This window comes from Vipera berus, assembly GCF_964194415.1.
Source record: "Vipera berus genome assembly, chromosome: Z".
Lineage (NCBI taxonomy): Eukaryota > Metazoa > Chordata > Lepidosauria > Squamata > Viperidae > Vipera > Vipera berus.
The window spans coordinates 67,390,423-67,407,177 of NC_138205.1; the positions used below are offsets into that span (position 1 = coordinate 67,390,423).

General features: G+C 40.3%; 1 protein-coding gene across 11 annotated transcripts in view; it reads left to right on the top strand.

Annotated features, from left to right (window-relative positions):
- The window catches only part of TPK1 (thiamin pyrophosphokinase 1), a 474,984-nt gene that overhangs the window by 24,934 nt on the left and 433,295 nt on the right, over positions 1–16,755 (top strand). For 10 of the 11 annotated variants that reach the window (XM_081342927.1, XM_081342933.1, XM_081342929.1 and 7 more), the window contains exon 2: positions 3,541–3,612. In XM_081342927.1, coding sequence (XP_081199053.1) covers positions 3,570–3,612 — 43 coding nt within the window. In that variant the 5' untranslated portion in view covers positions 3,541–3,569. The remainder of the gene's footprint in view (positions 1–3,540; positions 3,613–16,755) is intronic. The other variant, XM_081342930.1, reaches the window with a different exon arrangement.

A 16,755-nucleotide genomic window follows, 5' to 3' on the forward strand; every position in this document is an offset into this window, starting at 1 on the left:
AGATAATTAGGTAGGTTTATGGAAGTTCTAAGGGACACGGTGGCTTAGTGGGTTAGGACGCTGAGCTTGTCGATCAGAAGGTCGGCAGTTTGGTGGGTCGAATCCCAAGTGCCGCGTAACAGAGTGAGCGCCTGTTACTCGTCCCAGCTTCTGCCAACCTAGCAGTTCGAAAGCACGTAAAAATGCAAGTAGAAAAATAGGGACCACTACAGTGGGAAGGTAACAGCGTTCCATGTGCCTTTGGCGTCTAGTCATGCCAGCCACATGACCACGGAGACATCCTCGGACAAGCACTGGCTCTTCGGCTTTGAAACGGAGATGAGCACCGGCCCCTAGAATTGGAAACGACTAGCACACATGTGCGGGGGAACCTTTACCTTTACCTTTATGGAAGTTCTGATACAGTTACCAGTAGATGACATCCTTGATCTTACATTAGTTGCTATGATGTCAGTAGGAACTAGGGATTGAAGTTGTTTGATATGGGATGTGGGGATGTAATGTAACAGGGGTGTTTAATTAGTTTAGCTGGGTTGTCAAGTAAATTAAGATGCATCAGATCATTAGGTGAGAATAATAGCATATTATTCAAGGATTCGATTTCATTTTGAGTAGTTAGACTTGCAGGTTTGCTGTGATATTTCAAATAATGATGATGATGATGGAAGGGACCTTGGAGGTCATCTAGTTCAACCCCCTGCTAAGGCAGGAAACCCTATACCATTTCAGGCAAATGGCTGTCCAGTCTCTTCTTAAAAACTTCCAGTGTTGGAGCATTCACCACTTCTGGAGGCAGGTTGTTCCACTGATTAATTGTTCTAACTGTCAAGAAGTTTCTCCTTAGTTCTCATAATCAAGGAGAGAAGGTTGCTTCTCTCCTTGATTAGTTTCCATCTGTTGCTTCTTGTCCTGCCTTCAGGTGCTTTGGAGAATAGCTTGCCTCCCTCTTCTTTGTGGTGGCCCCTGAGATATTGGAACACTGCTATCATGTCAGTCCTAGTCCTTCTCTTCATTAAACTACACATACCCAATTCCAGCAACCGTTCCTTATATGTTTTAGCCTCCAGTCCCCTAATCATCTTTGTTGCTCTTCTCTGTACTCTTTCTAGAGTCTCAACATCTTTTTATATCGTGGTAACCAAAACTGGATGCAGTATTCCAAGTGTGGCCTTTTCCTGATTTTGTAGATTTGTCAACTTACAGGGGTATGAAGGTATATGGCAGTTCTTAATATTGCAGCCACAACTATGAAGTCCAAAATCACCAGCTCAATCATGATTTCAGGATTGTTTAAGTTCATTATGTCTTTTCAATATTTCTTCCTGTTCACAGTTTGATAGAACTACAAAAGAAGTAATTAAGTATGGGCTACGGTTTCAGGAGTTAATTAAGCCTGTTTCTAAGGTTCCAACGCTGATATCGTGCTATTTTGGGGTATTTTTTAATAAGTTGGCTTATTAAGCAGCTTGGAAGAGTTATGATGCCATCACTTGGCACACTGCCCATAGCAAGAGGCAGCATAGATCCAGCCTGATACAAAGTTCTGAGAAATTGACTGCTTTTCTCATCATGAAACACTCTCAGTTGATATATTTGGGAAGAGTTCAGGAAAGATTTCATTTTGGAGGACATTTAACGGATTGTGGGCTGATCAAAACACAACAGAATTCTTTTTGTGATTTGCCATGTTTGGGAGCCATTCAACAGTATGTACATTGAGTATATGATATTGGCATTGAAGAATATGACTAAAGAGATAGAACAACAGCTTTTCTGGTAACCAGTGTCCAGTATTAGTTCTTTTAAGTCTGATCAGTAAGGCAGCCTTATTTGTTTAAAGTATACAGCTATTCCTAGATGATTTTGATCCTTTGGGGGAACGTGATGCTATAGATTGATAATTCTCCATACTGTTATTGTTTTGAAGATGTCATCTGTAGACTGTTCCTTTCTTTGCACAAACAGTTCAAATGCTAGTGTTAAAAAGATCCACATTTTTATTTATGTACGGAAATTCAAAGATAGACATTACTGTTTGTGCAGTCAGTAAGCATTACCTGGCAGCAAGGTCTGTTGCATATTCCTTTGCATTTTATGTGTTCTGCTCCTCCCTCAGAGAAGAAAAATTATTGAAGAGGTACCAACTATTTCAATCCCAGCAGCATAAGAAGCTGAAAGGGGCAGGGAATTATTCTGATGACTTCACTTTTCATGCAAAGAAGAGGAAAATTCCAGTAATTGGTGTTCAGAGTTCTGATTTGACAAGCAAATTCAGAGGGTCATATCTGTGATAAAGATAGTGTTAGAAGAATAGGAAGAATTTTTCTTTTTTAAAATCAGATTTATTTACAGATTTCTCATCCAGTAAATGAATCAATCCATAAACCAGGATTTGATCCATTGTGATTCTTCTGCTTCTCCACTCCTGCTGCCTTAGAGTCTTTCAGTAATAAACATGTCTTTTATCCGGTTGGCTGACTTAGGTGTTGCTGGGAGCCCAAGACAGATACCATAATGTTTCTTCCTTTTGCCAATATTATCCAAACAAGTGATAGGAACTTTCCCTTTCTTCTTTTGCCCCCTCCTTGGTTTCCTTAAAATCCTTAAATTCTTCGGGGAATTTAGAACTTCTATAGGTCTTTACAAGTATTTAAATGTTTTAAGGAGGCAATTATACTATCAATTTGATTTAGTGGTTAATGTACCAAGCCAGAAATCAAGAGATTGTGAGTTCTAGTTCTGCCTTACACTGGGAGACTTTGGGCCAGTTATTCTCTCTCAGCCCAGCTCAACTTGTTGTGGAAAAATAACAGAAAGAAGAAAGATTAGATATGTCACTGTCTTGTATTATGCATAAAAATAATAAAGGTGGAATAAAAGAAATCTTTTAAAAAGGGACAAGAGGCAGCAAGCACATAAAATTTCATGTTAACTGAATGCCACCCGGCTGCTCCCACACCCCCACCCCTCATTTTTGCTGGATATGCACATGTTCTTATTGCCAGCCTCAATTATTTGATTCTGTTAGGCTCTTGCTTCTTTTACTGCATCTATTCTTTCTACACTACTCAGTATCATAAAGGATGAGAAAGGTGGTGTCATGGTTTATTTATTAAATAAATAAAAATAAATACATTATTCAGTTTTGACTTCAGGGAACAACTTGTATTACAATCGATATTTACCAGTTAAAAATTGAACTCTAATTCAATTGAGTGTTACATTTTTTTCTGCTTCTCTGGAAAAAAGATTTACAAAGCTGTTGAATTGTAAATTGCACTATCTATCAATCCAGTTGATGTCAAACATACTTCACATTAATCTCAATCTGGAATGGGTTTTTGGCTATGTGCTGTATGTAACAGTCTCTAGTTCTCTATAAATCAGCTTTATGTGTATAATATTTTGTAGCTACTTCTGAACTAATCTTTTATATAAATATTATGCTCTAGGCATGATTTAAATATAGTTAAATTAGTTGCATTAATAATTAGGTTTTATGAATTGTAACTTATAACATTTATTTTGATTTCATTTTAGTTTTAAAAGTCCACCCCTAATAAGCTGCTATGGAACAGGTGTGTACGCCATTGGAATGTCTACTTCCTGCTGGTATAGTACCTACTACTTACTTATATATTTATATATATATATTTGTTTTCTGAGGTTTTCGCGGGTGTCTGTATGTGGACCTTTGGTCATTCGGGTTTTTCCCGCGTAGAAATGAAGGTGTAGGATGGATGGATATATATATATATATATATATATATATATATATATATATATATATATATATATATATATATATATATATTCTGTCTTTAAGAGTTAGAACATACTGTAATGTTTTGATTGATAGTGGTATGATTTTGCACTATTTTGAAACACTGATAATGCATAACTGAATCATACTTTAGTATAGTATATTAGAGAAGAGTAGAGTAGAATAGAGTATAGCTTGAAACCAGTAACACTGTGATCAGCTGAGAAGGACAAATAGGCACTAAATTAGATTTTAACTTGGAGGATCTACATTAGTCCTAATGATGTTGCAAGCAAGAATGCTATCATTGTACCAATTGCTGCACTTCTTCCCAAATCTGTGAATCAAAATATAGTCTTCCCTACTATTGCAGAGCAAAAGAGATTTGGGAAATATGATTGGCCAAATGAGATAGTAACATAGCAGAAATCAAAATAGAAGAGACTCTAATCTAGCTTTTCCCAATCTGCTGGAAGGAACCTGATGGGAACTTCTAGTCCCTAAAAATCTAAGGTTCCTCTTTTCCTAAAGACCTACATTTTAAAGTTTTGAATTCCATTATTGAATGAAAACAAAAGCAACAAGTGAGTGAAAAATATTACCCTGTAAAATAACAGAATGATGATTTAAAATAGAAGAATATAAGCAGGCATATACATAGAATGAAGGCTATTGCTAAGCACATTTGATTTGTGCTTAGATTGTAAGCCGCCCTGAGTCTTCGGAGAAGGGCGGGATATAAATGGGATTAAAATAAAATAAAATAAAATAAAGAACAGATACCAAAGGGCATAATTAAGAATAAACTAAGAAAGACTTAAACCGAATAAGGTAACTAATTAAAAGTATGGGTTTTTAAAGATAATTAAAGAACAAAGATTAAATACCTCTGTGGGAAAAGTTTTTTATAGCTCCATTGTTTGAGAATTGGTAGATTACAAGAAATAAAGCTAAGAGATCTCCCATTATTTTCTTATTTGTTTGCTAATTGAGCATGCCTTGTTAAGCTATTTTTCTTTTGAATGATGAGCTTATTTGTCTAAAATCTGATTTAAAGGGGAATTTCTTGTTTTGTCCTCATATAAATCCAGCAGAAGTATTTGCACTTGTTTCACAACACAGCTGCTAGTTTATTAACTGGCTACATTTTTTGTTTATTTTGTTTTTAAATATAATTAAAAATGCTGCTAAAACTTTCTATTGTTGGAGGCCTGGGTCATCTCTTTTACTTGAGGCTCCTCACTGGATGTCCCTGCTATCACTGATTCAGTGAATGGAACCCACAAGAGAATCTTTTCAGCAGAGGCTCTATGGCAGGGGTCCCAACCTCTGGTCCGTGGACCAATACTGGGCCATGGCATGCCAGCAACCAGTCTGCACAAACAAGCAAAGCTCCTTCCACAGGATGCAGGCAGCACACAAAACTACGTATCCTCTGGTCTACGGAAAAACCTCCCTCCACAGAACTGGTCCCTGGTGCCCAACAGGTTGGGGATCTCTGTTCTATGGAATATTCTCTGGAGAAAGTTCTCATTCTTCTCTGCAGAAAAATGTACAATGGCCATTAAAGCCACTGGCTTCTAACAGTGGACAAAAACTGAGTTTATTTACCACTGTTTAATCCTGAGGAGTTTGATGACTTTCATCAATTTATTATTTTATTTTTATTTTTTGCTGTTATTTCATTTTGAAATTTATACTTCCTTGGCAATTACTTTGAAAGTATGAAAAGTGTAGTGCATTGAAAGGTAAAGGCAGAACGTTTTAGATTAATTTCATGACCAATGTTCAATTTAGTTTCTGCCTGCCTGTTTTGGAATAATCCCTCTCCTAATTTGGGGTACCACAATGTCTGGTAACTGATATTACTGGGATATAATATTTCCCAATTACCTAGTTTCCTGGCTTCTTGACAAAGTAATTCCAAGGGGGTGGGAGAAAAGAGAAAGGGAGTTTACTTTTCTACTACATACTCTTACTTTTTAAAATAATAATTTTATTAAAGTCACCAAAGTATAAAGTACAATTGAAATTAAAATAGTGGGAATATGGGAAAAGGGAATAATATGGGGTAAAAGGGGAAAAAAAGAAAAGCATTGACTTCTGATTGTTTTTTGTGCAGGAGAATAAACTAACAACATTATAGCCTCAACTTTTTACTTTTACTACTAGCCATTTCTAAAACAACAAACTTATCTAATCAGCAAAACCAAAAATCAAAGTTTTATTTTTTTATCTTAAGCACAACATCCAGAAGCAGTTTCCAAGTAAAAACAAACTTGGATATATTCTTTTCTTTTATTAGAGCAGTTAATTTAGTCGTCTCTGCTATTTCCAACCTTTTTTTTAGCATTCATCCATTGTGGGAATTAAGTATATTTATTTCCATTTTTGTGCATAAACCATTCTTACTTCTGTCATCATATATAACAGCAAAGTTCCAGATTTTAAAAATATTTTTTATCCAGTAAACCTAAAATAAAAGTCTGATTTAATTTTTATATTCACTTTAAGAATCTTATGCACTAAAATATGAAAGTTACTCCAGTATTTTTTTTTATTTATCATAAGTCTACCAAAGACGGTAAAAAGTCTTTGGATTTACATTTCCAACATACATTTGAAATTACCACAGGAATTTTTGTCCCTCCAGATTTTCTGAGTTACTCATATAGGCCCATTAAATGGATCTGCTGTGAATTGAGGTTCAGCAATATCTGGAAGGGCAAAGGCATTCCCACTGCTCCCAATGTGGGACCACCAAAATTACCTTTCTGAAAAATAAACAGCAGCTTATTTTCAGTTGTCTCTAGATGTGCTTTGATTCTAAAACTTAAGTTTTGTGACTAAGATAATAAATCCATTGAAATGATTGAATTATTCAGTCCATCAAAAATAAAGCTTTTATTTAAATCTTTTAATTGCACTAATTTTTCTTCAGAATGGTTAGATTTCTTTTTCCATTAAGTTTAATTGGAGTAAAATGAGTAGATAGTGTGAGCTGACCACTCTAGGGTTTCAAGTCTTTAACTGAAAAGCATTTAAAGCAATTTGTTTCATTTTCCAAATTATTGGCCTGTTGCTGCTATTTTACTTTGTAGAAGTGATAACACAGTTCATTTAATGCAGTCATTTACTTTCCTAAGTTTTAAGTAACTAGAATATTTACAGTATTCATGGATTTCTCTCCTCTCCTCTCTTCTCCTCCTTCCCCTCCCCTGCCCTCCCCTCCTTTACATATATGCACCAGTCATAATCCAGAAAGGTCTGTTCAAGAACCTAAATGAATATTAGCATATTTAATAGCTTTTGTGTCATGGTTCCGACAGACAGAGACAAATAAAGCAGAACTCCGAGACTTGGAAATTCCTCAAAGAACATGTTTATTAGATAGAAAGTATCAGCATGTCAAAAGTGAAACCAAGTCTGAAGACACAGGTAACAATTCCCCAATACAAAGTTAAGAAATCCCACCTCTAAAGCTATGCAAGCAACAATGTTCCCTTCACAAAATGCCCAGCCAGCAGTCCTGGGAGCAGCTGATGGCCTTTGACTAGCAAAGCACCTGGCAACCCCCCCACTTTCAATGTGTCATCTGAAAATGAATAGGGAAAATGGCCACAGCCATGCTCATTTTCAAAGTTGACAATTGGCTCTCCATTAGAAAGAAGGAGTCTCCTGCAGGGAAAAAAGCAGGTTAATCATTTCCTCGAGGCTTGTGATAAAACCTTTTTATCAATCTATCTGCTTTCACATTTGTACATTTCACCCATGTAGCTTCTGAAAGGGGGTAACCTTTCCACTGAACAAGGTATTGTAATTTTCCCTTGTACAACCTAGAATCAAGAATAGTTTTTATTTCATAATGTATCTCCCCCTCTACCACCATTGGACCTGGTGGCTTCTTTGGGACAGGTGTCAAAGAGGATTCTGACAGAGGTTTCAATGGACTGCAATAAAACACAGGGTGAACGTTCCCCAATGTGACAGGGTTAATAATTTTAGTGATTGGAAAAGGACCAAGGAATTTTGGCCCCAATTTTCTACTGGGTAACTTCAATCTCAAATATTTTATTGAAAGATAAACTAATTGTCCAACCTGAAAAGGTTTATGAGGGGAGCGTCATTTATCAGCTTGATGTTTGTAAACCCTGGTAGCTTTGGTCAGTGCCTTTTTCACATTCACCCAACCCCCCTGGAAGGATATCACCCGTTGGTCCAGAGTCTGGGAAGTAGGAGGCTCCTGTGGATACTCAGGCATGGGCACAAAGTTTCAACCCATTACTATTTTAAATGGGGTGAGTCCAGTGCTACTGTGCACCATATTGTTGTAGGCTACCTCTGTGAAAGGCAAGAAGTCAGCCCAATTGGACTGATGGTAATTTACATAGCATCTGAGGTACTGTTCCACCATTGTGTTAGCTTTCTCAGCAGCTCCATTAGTATTTAGATGAAAAGCTGATGATAGCCCCTGGGAGGAACCAATCATTTTAATGAACTCGCTCCAAACTTTTGCAGTAAACTGGATCCCTCTGTCAGAAATAATCCAATTTGGGGCAAGCAAGCGATAAAATGCACCTGTTTGGAAAATAGATCAATTACAGTCTATATTACAGTGTTCCCCTTGCTCTCAGGTAATTCCACTATAAAATCCATGGCTATCTCCTCCCAAGGTTGAGAGGGATCTGCCACCTGCTGCAACAAACCTAGTGGTTTTCCAGGACACTTCTTCATGGCAGCACAAGTGGCACAACTCTTAACATAAGTCTCAATGTCCTTCATTTTTGGCCACCAGAATTGGCTTTGCACCAGATGCAATGTCTTTAAAAACCCAAACTGATCTGCTTGCTTAGCGTCATGACTCCGATGCAATGCCTGGAGCCTGAGGACATCTGGGATGTATAACTGGGAACCTTCCAAGCTAGCCCTCCCCTTAAGGTTAATTTAGATTTGTTATCTTTAAACCAGGCATCAGTCTCTAACTTCTTCTTTAATTCCTTTAGCAAGAGATCGTCAGGAGTAGCAGGGGGTCTCTGGGTGTGTGATCTGGTTGTTATTTGAGAAGCATATTGCAGTGGAGGAATAATGTAGTTAATTACTTCCTCTTGGTTGTTCTTGAACTGGGGCATCCTAGACAAGGCATCAGCCAAAAAGTTCTTACCTTCAGGAAAATATTTTAAAGTGAAATTAAAATGGTTGAAATACTGAGCCCACTGAACTTGCTTGGAGGATAATTTACGGGGGGGGTGTCTTGAGAGCGTCCAAATTTTTCTGGTCAGTCCATATCCTTGGTGGAGCAGTGGGCTAATGCCTCCTTAAGTAACACCAGCTGCCTGCAATTAGTGCAGGTTCGCATCCCACCAGGCTCAAGGTTGACTCAGCCTTCCATCCTTCCGAGGTAGGTAAAATGAGGACCCAGATTGTTGGGGGCAATTAAGCTGACTTTGTAATAATGCCGCTTGGTGTGTGTGTGAAAGCCCTAATAAGCAGGCATATACATAGAATGAAGGCTACTGCTAAGCTTGTAAGCCGCCCTGAGTCTTCGGAGAAGGGCGGGATGTAAATGGAATTAAAAAAAAATCTCAAAAGGTGTTTCCCCCTTCCAAGAAATGACATCATGTCAGCAAAGCCCAACAAATTGCAAAAGCCTTTTTCCCCCAAACAACCCACCTCCTCTTAGTTAATTTCCAGGAAGTGTAAGTGCAAGGTTGTAACTCCTTTCTGTGATTTTTTTTTTGTAGAATGGCCCATCACAGCCATGTTGCTTGCATCAGCTTGAATGATGAATTGTCTGGGATCAGGGTGTTTAAGAACTGGTTCAGCTGCAAAGAATCTCTTTAGTCTTTTGAACGCTGCCTGGCACTCTAATGACCATTTCAATGGCTGACAAGGTCGGGGGTTTTCCTCTCCTTCGTCTGTTTTGAGTAAATCAGTGATTGGCATGGTTATCTTTACGAAAGAGGGAATAAATTGATGATATAAGTTGGCAAATCCCAGAAAACTTTGAAGCTGCTTGTGGGTGCTTGGGGATTGCCATTCCAATACTGCTTTAACTTTGGCAGGGTTCATCTCTACCCCCTCATTCAAAATCCGATATCCTAGATAATCTAAGCGGGTCTGGTGAAATTCACACTTTGACAGCTTTGCATATAGTTTGGCTTTCAGCAGTCTCTTTAATACCTCATGGACCACGGTTGCAGAGTAAATAAGGATGCCATCAAGATAAACCAAAACCCCTTGTATGAATGATCATGGAGCACTTGATTTATCAATTGCATAAACACAGCGGGGGGGGGGGCTGCAGTCCAAAAGGAAACTCCCCAGTGGGCAATTGAACGCTGTTTTCCACTTGTCACCCTCCTTGATCCAGATCTGGCAATAAGCCTCTCTTAAATCCAGCTTGGTAAAGATTTTTCCTTTAGCCAGATGGGCTAACATGTCCTTCATCAGGGGGAGGGGGTACATGTTTTCCATGCTGACAGCATTGAGGGATTTAAAATCCACGCATAATCTTTCTTTTCCTTGAAAAGCACGGGAGCAGCCATGGGTGATTTGGCTGACTAAATGAAATCCCTAGCTAAGTTTTTATCAATGTACTCTCTCTCAGTTCTTTCATCTCTTTGGGTGTCATAGAGTACATCCATGGTTTAGGGAGCTTGGCACCAGGCAGAATTTCAATAGCACCGTTTGTAGCCTGGTGTGGGTGAAGGACATCACATTTCTTCTCACTAAATGCTTCTGCCAAATCACGGTACTCAGTGGGGACAAGTTAAATCTCTGGCAGCTTTTCGGCTACAGTCTTTAGGGTTTCACCGGGCTACCCTTTGCATTTCGTAGATGGCCAGTGTCTTTGTTTTATTGTCAGTGTCAGGTGGGAGGGGTCTTGTCCCCAGTCTTAATTTCCACATTCCCTCCTCCCACCAGATGTTAGGATGCCACTTATCAACCATGCTAGCCCCAAAATTACTGCTTCGGTCATCTTCGGAACCACTGCAAAACGTATAATTTCCCAATGCTGACCCATTTCCAAATGCACAGAGTCGGTTTAGGTGCATGGCAGGGGCACCACCGATGAGGGACCTGTTGGCCTGCTCAAACCTCATGGCAGGGGTAATAGCTTGGCTCGGATTCCCAGTTTGAGCACAGTGAGTAAGTTAATTAAGTACCAAGTGCAACCCGAGTCTATTAGGACTTTCAAACTCATGTGAGCCCCTGTTTTGGGTATTATCAGCTTGGCGGGAATGGCAAAAAAGGGAATGGGCTGACTCATCATTGGGTCCTCCTTGCCTTCCTTGTCACTTTTGTATGGTGCCGGCACCTGCTGTGGCTCGGATTGGGGTTTGGCTTTGCGCTTGGCAGGAGGTGAAGCTTCAACACCCAGGCCATGATGTGCCCAGTTGGTTTCCTCTGGGAGCTGTTCACAATTTTGCGGCCACGACTGGTGCACCTCTGGATTGAGGGTGAGGATGAGGCACTCCATAGCACAGTGACCCATCTGACTGCACTGGTAGCACTTGATTGGTGCCCTGGCCAGTGCTTGGGAGACATTGGTGGCTGCAGAGGCTTGGAGATGTTGGCCATAGAGGTGTTTTTCTTGAACATGTGGTGGCTTAGGTTTGGTAGTGCTTGACTTTTGGGAGCGGTCCAGTTTGATGTCCAGCATCACCGCCATACGGTATCACTCATGCAACAGGTTGGGAAGATGCAGGCTTGGAGCAAGTTGTGATCCAACTCTATTAGAAGTAGTTGATCAGAGACTGCTCAGGTCACTGCCCCAGCTGGTTAGCAACTCTCCTGAATTCATGGATGTACTCCTTTGTAGGGCGACCTCTTTGCTTCAGGTGGTGGATTTCTTTCTCAGCCAGTAGGACTCGGGATTCACTTTCAAGCTGACCCCTCAGTTGCTCTGTGAATAAATTAATGTGTATTTCAGAAGCCCCTTCATCATGGAGGTTGGTCAACCAGTCGGCCCCTTCTCCCTCTAAATTTGCCGCCACAGCATTTACCATCTTAGCCCCATCCAGGTAGGCATAAGCGTAGCAATCTAAATGAGCCCATGTTTTAAGAAGAAGGTCAGCTTCTTGGGATCCCCATCAAAGGTGGGCTTGATGGGAGGTTGCTTGAACCTCGGCAGAGCCACCTGCACTGCTGCTGGGCTTGGATGGCTTGCTGGGCTTGGGAAGCTTGCTGACCTTGGGAGCCTTGGTGGTCTTGGGGATGTAGCCGAACTACTCTCCGGACTTCTCTTGGCTGGACTCCAGGACTGGCATCCCAAGGTCATGGCAACAAACTTAGTTGGGACACAAGGCTTGATATCACAGCTGGTGGGGGGAGGGTTAAAGCAGCATGGACTCCGGCAGTTGGGCTGGAGCTCCAGTGAGGGCGGGAACAGATGGGTAGTTCTTAGCATTTCCCCACACAGCACCCACCTCCTGGGCAACAGGGATCGTATCCCTCACCTCCAGTCAGCTGAACTTCTCCTTCAGGGAGTGAGGGGCTTTGGACTGCGGACTGAAATCTCCACTCACCAGAGTCATCCCATCCCATTGACCCCTTTCCTTTCTTGCCATCCGCAGATGAAGAACCCTGGGACGGCAGCAATAGGAGCTCCTCTCCAGCGGTTACAGGAGAGCTTCTGCGCTGAGGGGCAGCCTTGGCTTGGAAGAGGTCCATTAGAGCTGTAGTTCCTTCCTGCAGTGCCAGCTTCCCAGGTTGGATCACCCTGGTCTTCAGCTGAGCCCCTGTCAGTGGCGCCTCCTCGGTGGCTGGAGTGCCTGCCTGCGTTCTGACAGCCTGAGTTCCGTTGCAGCTAGCAGCGGTTTCAATTTTCTCCTCCATCTCGAATCTTTTCTGAGTCTACCGCTCTCCCAAAAATGAGTTGGTTGGCGGTTGGAGCCCAGCACTCATACTAAGCTGTTTTTTCCTTCTGTTTGCAAAAAAGAACTGTGCTCTAGACTTTTGCATTCAGTTTGTGAATCCAGGCTCATTGAATTCACGGATTCTTACATTTGGATAAGTAAGGTTATGATTTCCACTTTGTTTCAGTTATTTTGCTAGTCTTTTGGTCTTTGCCAGGTTAGAGGATGTTTCCAGTGAAGAGCTTATTCTGATTTTTCTTATACACAGGAGGATGCTTTCCAATGCAGATGCTTATCCATTGCAAATGGAGAAAGTCAGAGATGAAATATTTATTTTCCTTGAAGTAATTTGGGAATAGCTTCTTCCCTTTCTACATTACTGTATTCTCAGAGAATGTAAAATTTGCCTACACTTAACCTACAGGAAAATGTATCTTTTTGTTAAATGCAGTGATTAAATGCTAGAGAGATTACTTTCAAGGCTGAGAATGGAGAAGACTTTATCTGTGTCTCTGTGTTTAAGGACTCGAATGATTCTCACTAAATAACAAGCATCATTAGCTGGATTCTGATGACCAATAATAGATTAACCCCTAGATGTGCATTTTCTGGCATATAACTTGCAATGGCACAGGAAGGAAGAGTTAATAGCATATCTGAAGTGCTTACTATGACAAAATTGATCTCTCATCCTGAATATTGAAGTGTTTTGCCTTAGAGATAAAATTTTAAGTTACAGCATGTCTAAATATGTGTGCTATCCCATTCACATGCAAACACACGTAACTGTGGTTTAATGGATTTTTAATATTCCCCAGTAACTCCCTTCACCAAAAACCTAGAACTGTCCCAATTAGGTCCAGCCACAAGCAGACCAATGCCAGTCCACAAAGCAATGGCCAACAAGTCCACAAGGCATTAGAAAATTTCTCAATCAAAATAAACCCACCAGGCAAAATTAAATCCACAATACAAGAGGGCTCACAAGGCAAAAAAAAACAAAACAAACCAGAGTTCACAAAGCACAATCCAAGTCAAGGCATGGTGTCAGTCCAAAGCAAGGCAAAAAACACAATGACCAGAAAACACATAGCTAGGAAACAAACACATTGTTCCCAGCATCGCCTCCATCTGTCTGTTGTGCCAAATAGCCAGTTTCTGGTGCAGTCCATCAAGAAGGGTGAGGCTTTTTCCTCATGAGTAATCTGGCTGACCTTATCTGCTCCTGCCTTTTCTCTGTCCTATGTGTTCTTGAATTGGGTGCAGAAGGCAGTTCCTCTTCCAAATCACTGCTTTCCCCACCCAAAGCCTCAGGGCTATTCTGCTCCAGCTGTGCTTCAACCAAATCCCTCTCAGATGGCTGCTCCCCTCCTGACATGCCCGGGATTGGTTCATCCTGTTCCAAACTGACATTCAGAGAGGTATCTCGGGAAGCATCTGTAGGAGACATGACAATACGACTTGTGACTTATTTCCTTCACCAATCAATTTATCATTAATTTATCTTCAGACTGTTCATAGTAGTCAGACTTATTTTCAGAGAGCTAAAGGCTAATTAGTTGGCAGTGTAAGCAAGCATGGATCTTTACAATTAACAACTGCCCTATTATTGAAGGCCAGGACAGAATAAAAATATAAATTCAAATGAGAACTTCAGAGGTACCTCATTTTGATTTAAGATTATGAACAATTTCCAGCAAATTTAAAGCAGATGAATATTCTATTATTATTCTTTGCGGGGTTTTGTTTTTGTTTTAAAAAAACCTCAGGACACATATTTGGTTCTCCTACATACCCTGTGAAATAAATTAAAAGGAGAAATAGTTATTAGCCTATAATCACTCAATCAGAATCAGAATAGAGCTGGAAGGGACCTTGGACTCCCTAGTCCATCCCCCACTCAAATGAGTTTCATTGCTGATTGGGTATTCTAGGTGTTAGCCTTATGTAGTAATCCACCTGTCATGATTATGATAGATGAGACCAGAAGAAATAAGAACTCTGAGTTATTTGGTTTCCTGAAAGAACAATTTTAATGGCTACATAATATCAGCATGAACAAAGGTGAAACCGAGACTGGAAGTCCCCCCCCCCAAGCTTACAAAGTAAAAGTTAAACTCCCCACCCACTAAATATGTAATAAATCACATTCTCCAATTAACACCTTGGGCGGGCTCTCTAACGGTGATTCTAGCCCGCGAAACACTTGAGTGATTTGACCTTTGTTCCCATAAGAAAGTTATTGTTTTGTCTGAAACAGAAGACTGCATCTTCCCTCCCATGCCCAAGCAAGCCAAAAAAATGGCTGTGACCAAAAGGAGTTTTGTAGGTTTGACAGTCAGATCCCCTAAATGAGGGAGAAATACTGAAAATAAAAAGAAGTCAGAGTCAGTAATTAACCTTTAGGCTTATTTGGATGTCTATCATAAAACCTACGTGTTAATCTTTCAGTTTTCACATCAGTACTTTTCACCCAAGTGGCTTCTGATAGGGGATAGCCCTTCAAATGTACTAAATATTGCAGCTTTCCCTTATACAGCCTGGAGTCAAGGATTCGTTTTATTTCATAATGAGTCTCTCCCTCTACAACAAGAGGATCCAGTGTTTGTTTGGGAGGAGGTCTTATTGAGGATTCCCTAAAAGGCTTTGATAGGCTGCAGTGGAAAACAGGATGAATCTTCCCTAGGAGGGGAGGAAGCTTTAATTCTACTGTGACTGGGTTTATAATCCTTACTATGGGAAAAGGTCGAAGAAACTTTGGTTCTAATTTTTTACTAGGTAATTTGAGTCTCAATTTTGTAGAGAGATATACTTTTTCTCTGAGGAGCTCTCTTCTTGTCTGCCTGTTCTTTGTAAACCTTTGAAGCTTTGATAAGAGCCGATTTAGTGTTATCCCAAACAGTCTTCCAAGAAGTTGCCCATTGATCTAAAGTCTTTGAAACAGGAGGGTTCTTAGGGAGTTCAGGCATGGGAACAAATTCCCTACCAGTGGCTATTTTAAACGGAGTGAGTCCAGTGCTGTTATGCATGGTATTATTGTAAGCCACCTCAGCAAAGGGGAGGAGGTCAGCCCATGTGGTGTGGTGGTAATCCATGTAACATCTGATATATTGTTCCACTATACTGTTAGCCTTTTCAGCAGTTCCATTAGTGGATGGATGAAAAGCTGATGACAGTCCCTGGGTGGACCCAATAAATTTTTAAAAATCTCTCCAGAACCTAGCAGTGAATTGCACTCCTCTGTCTGATATAATTCGCTTTGGAGCCCATCGAGTCAGTAGATATGTTTGAAAAACGTTCATGTCAGTTTCTTTGTGGAGGGGAGACCGGTGCAGGGATGAAGTGAGCTTGTTTTGAAAAAAGGTCAATCACAGTCCATATTACCGTATTTCCTCTACTTTCTGGTAATTCCACAATAAAATCCATGGCATTTTCTTCCCAGAGTTGGGAAGGATCTGCTGCTTGCTGTAACAATCCAAGAGGTTTACCTGGACGCTTTTTCATGGTTGCACAAATTGCGCAGCTTTTTACATAGTTCTCAATGTCTTTCTTTAGTTCTGGCCACCAAAACTGTTGTTGAATCAAATGTAAAGTCTTTAGATAGTCAAAGTGACCTGCTTGCTTGCTGTCATGATTGCATTGGAGAGCTTGGACTCTTAGGAGTCTTTGGCAGATATAGTTTTGACCCCTTCCAAGCTAACCTGTCCCAGCACGTCAAAATGGTTTTATTCGCGAGGAACCAGGGGTCAGTTTTTAACTCTCCTTTTAGTCTTTTTTTGATAGAGTTATCAGGTTCAGTAAGTTTAGTGTGTGAAGGATTCCCTGTTCTTATTTGAGAAACTGATTCTGATTGAGGAATGAAAGAGTTTATAATTTCCTCTGGACGGCTTTTGTATTGGGGCAATCTGGATAGGGCATCAGCTAGGACGTTTTTCCCCCCTGGAAGGTACTTTAATGTAAAGTTGAAATGGTTAAAGTATTGCACCCATCTGACTTGTTTAGGAGATAATTTAAGAGGGTTTTTTAATGTCTCCAGATTTTTATGATAAGTCCATACTTCAAAAGGCAATTCAAAAAAATGACACTATTATGTTGCAGGTTCGAAGAATTAGTCAGACGCTGTGTGCTGAAACA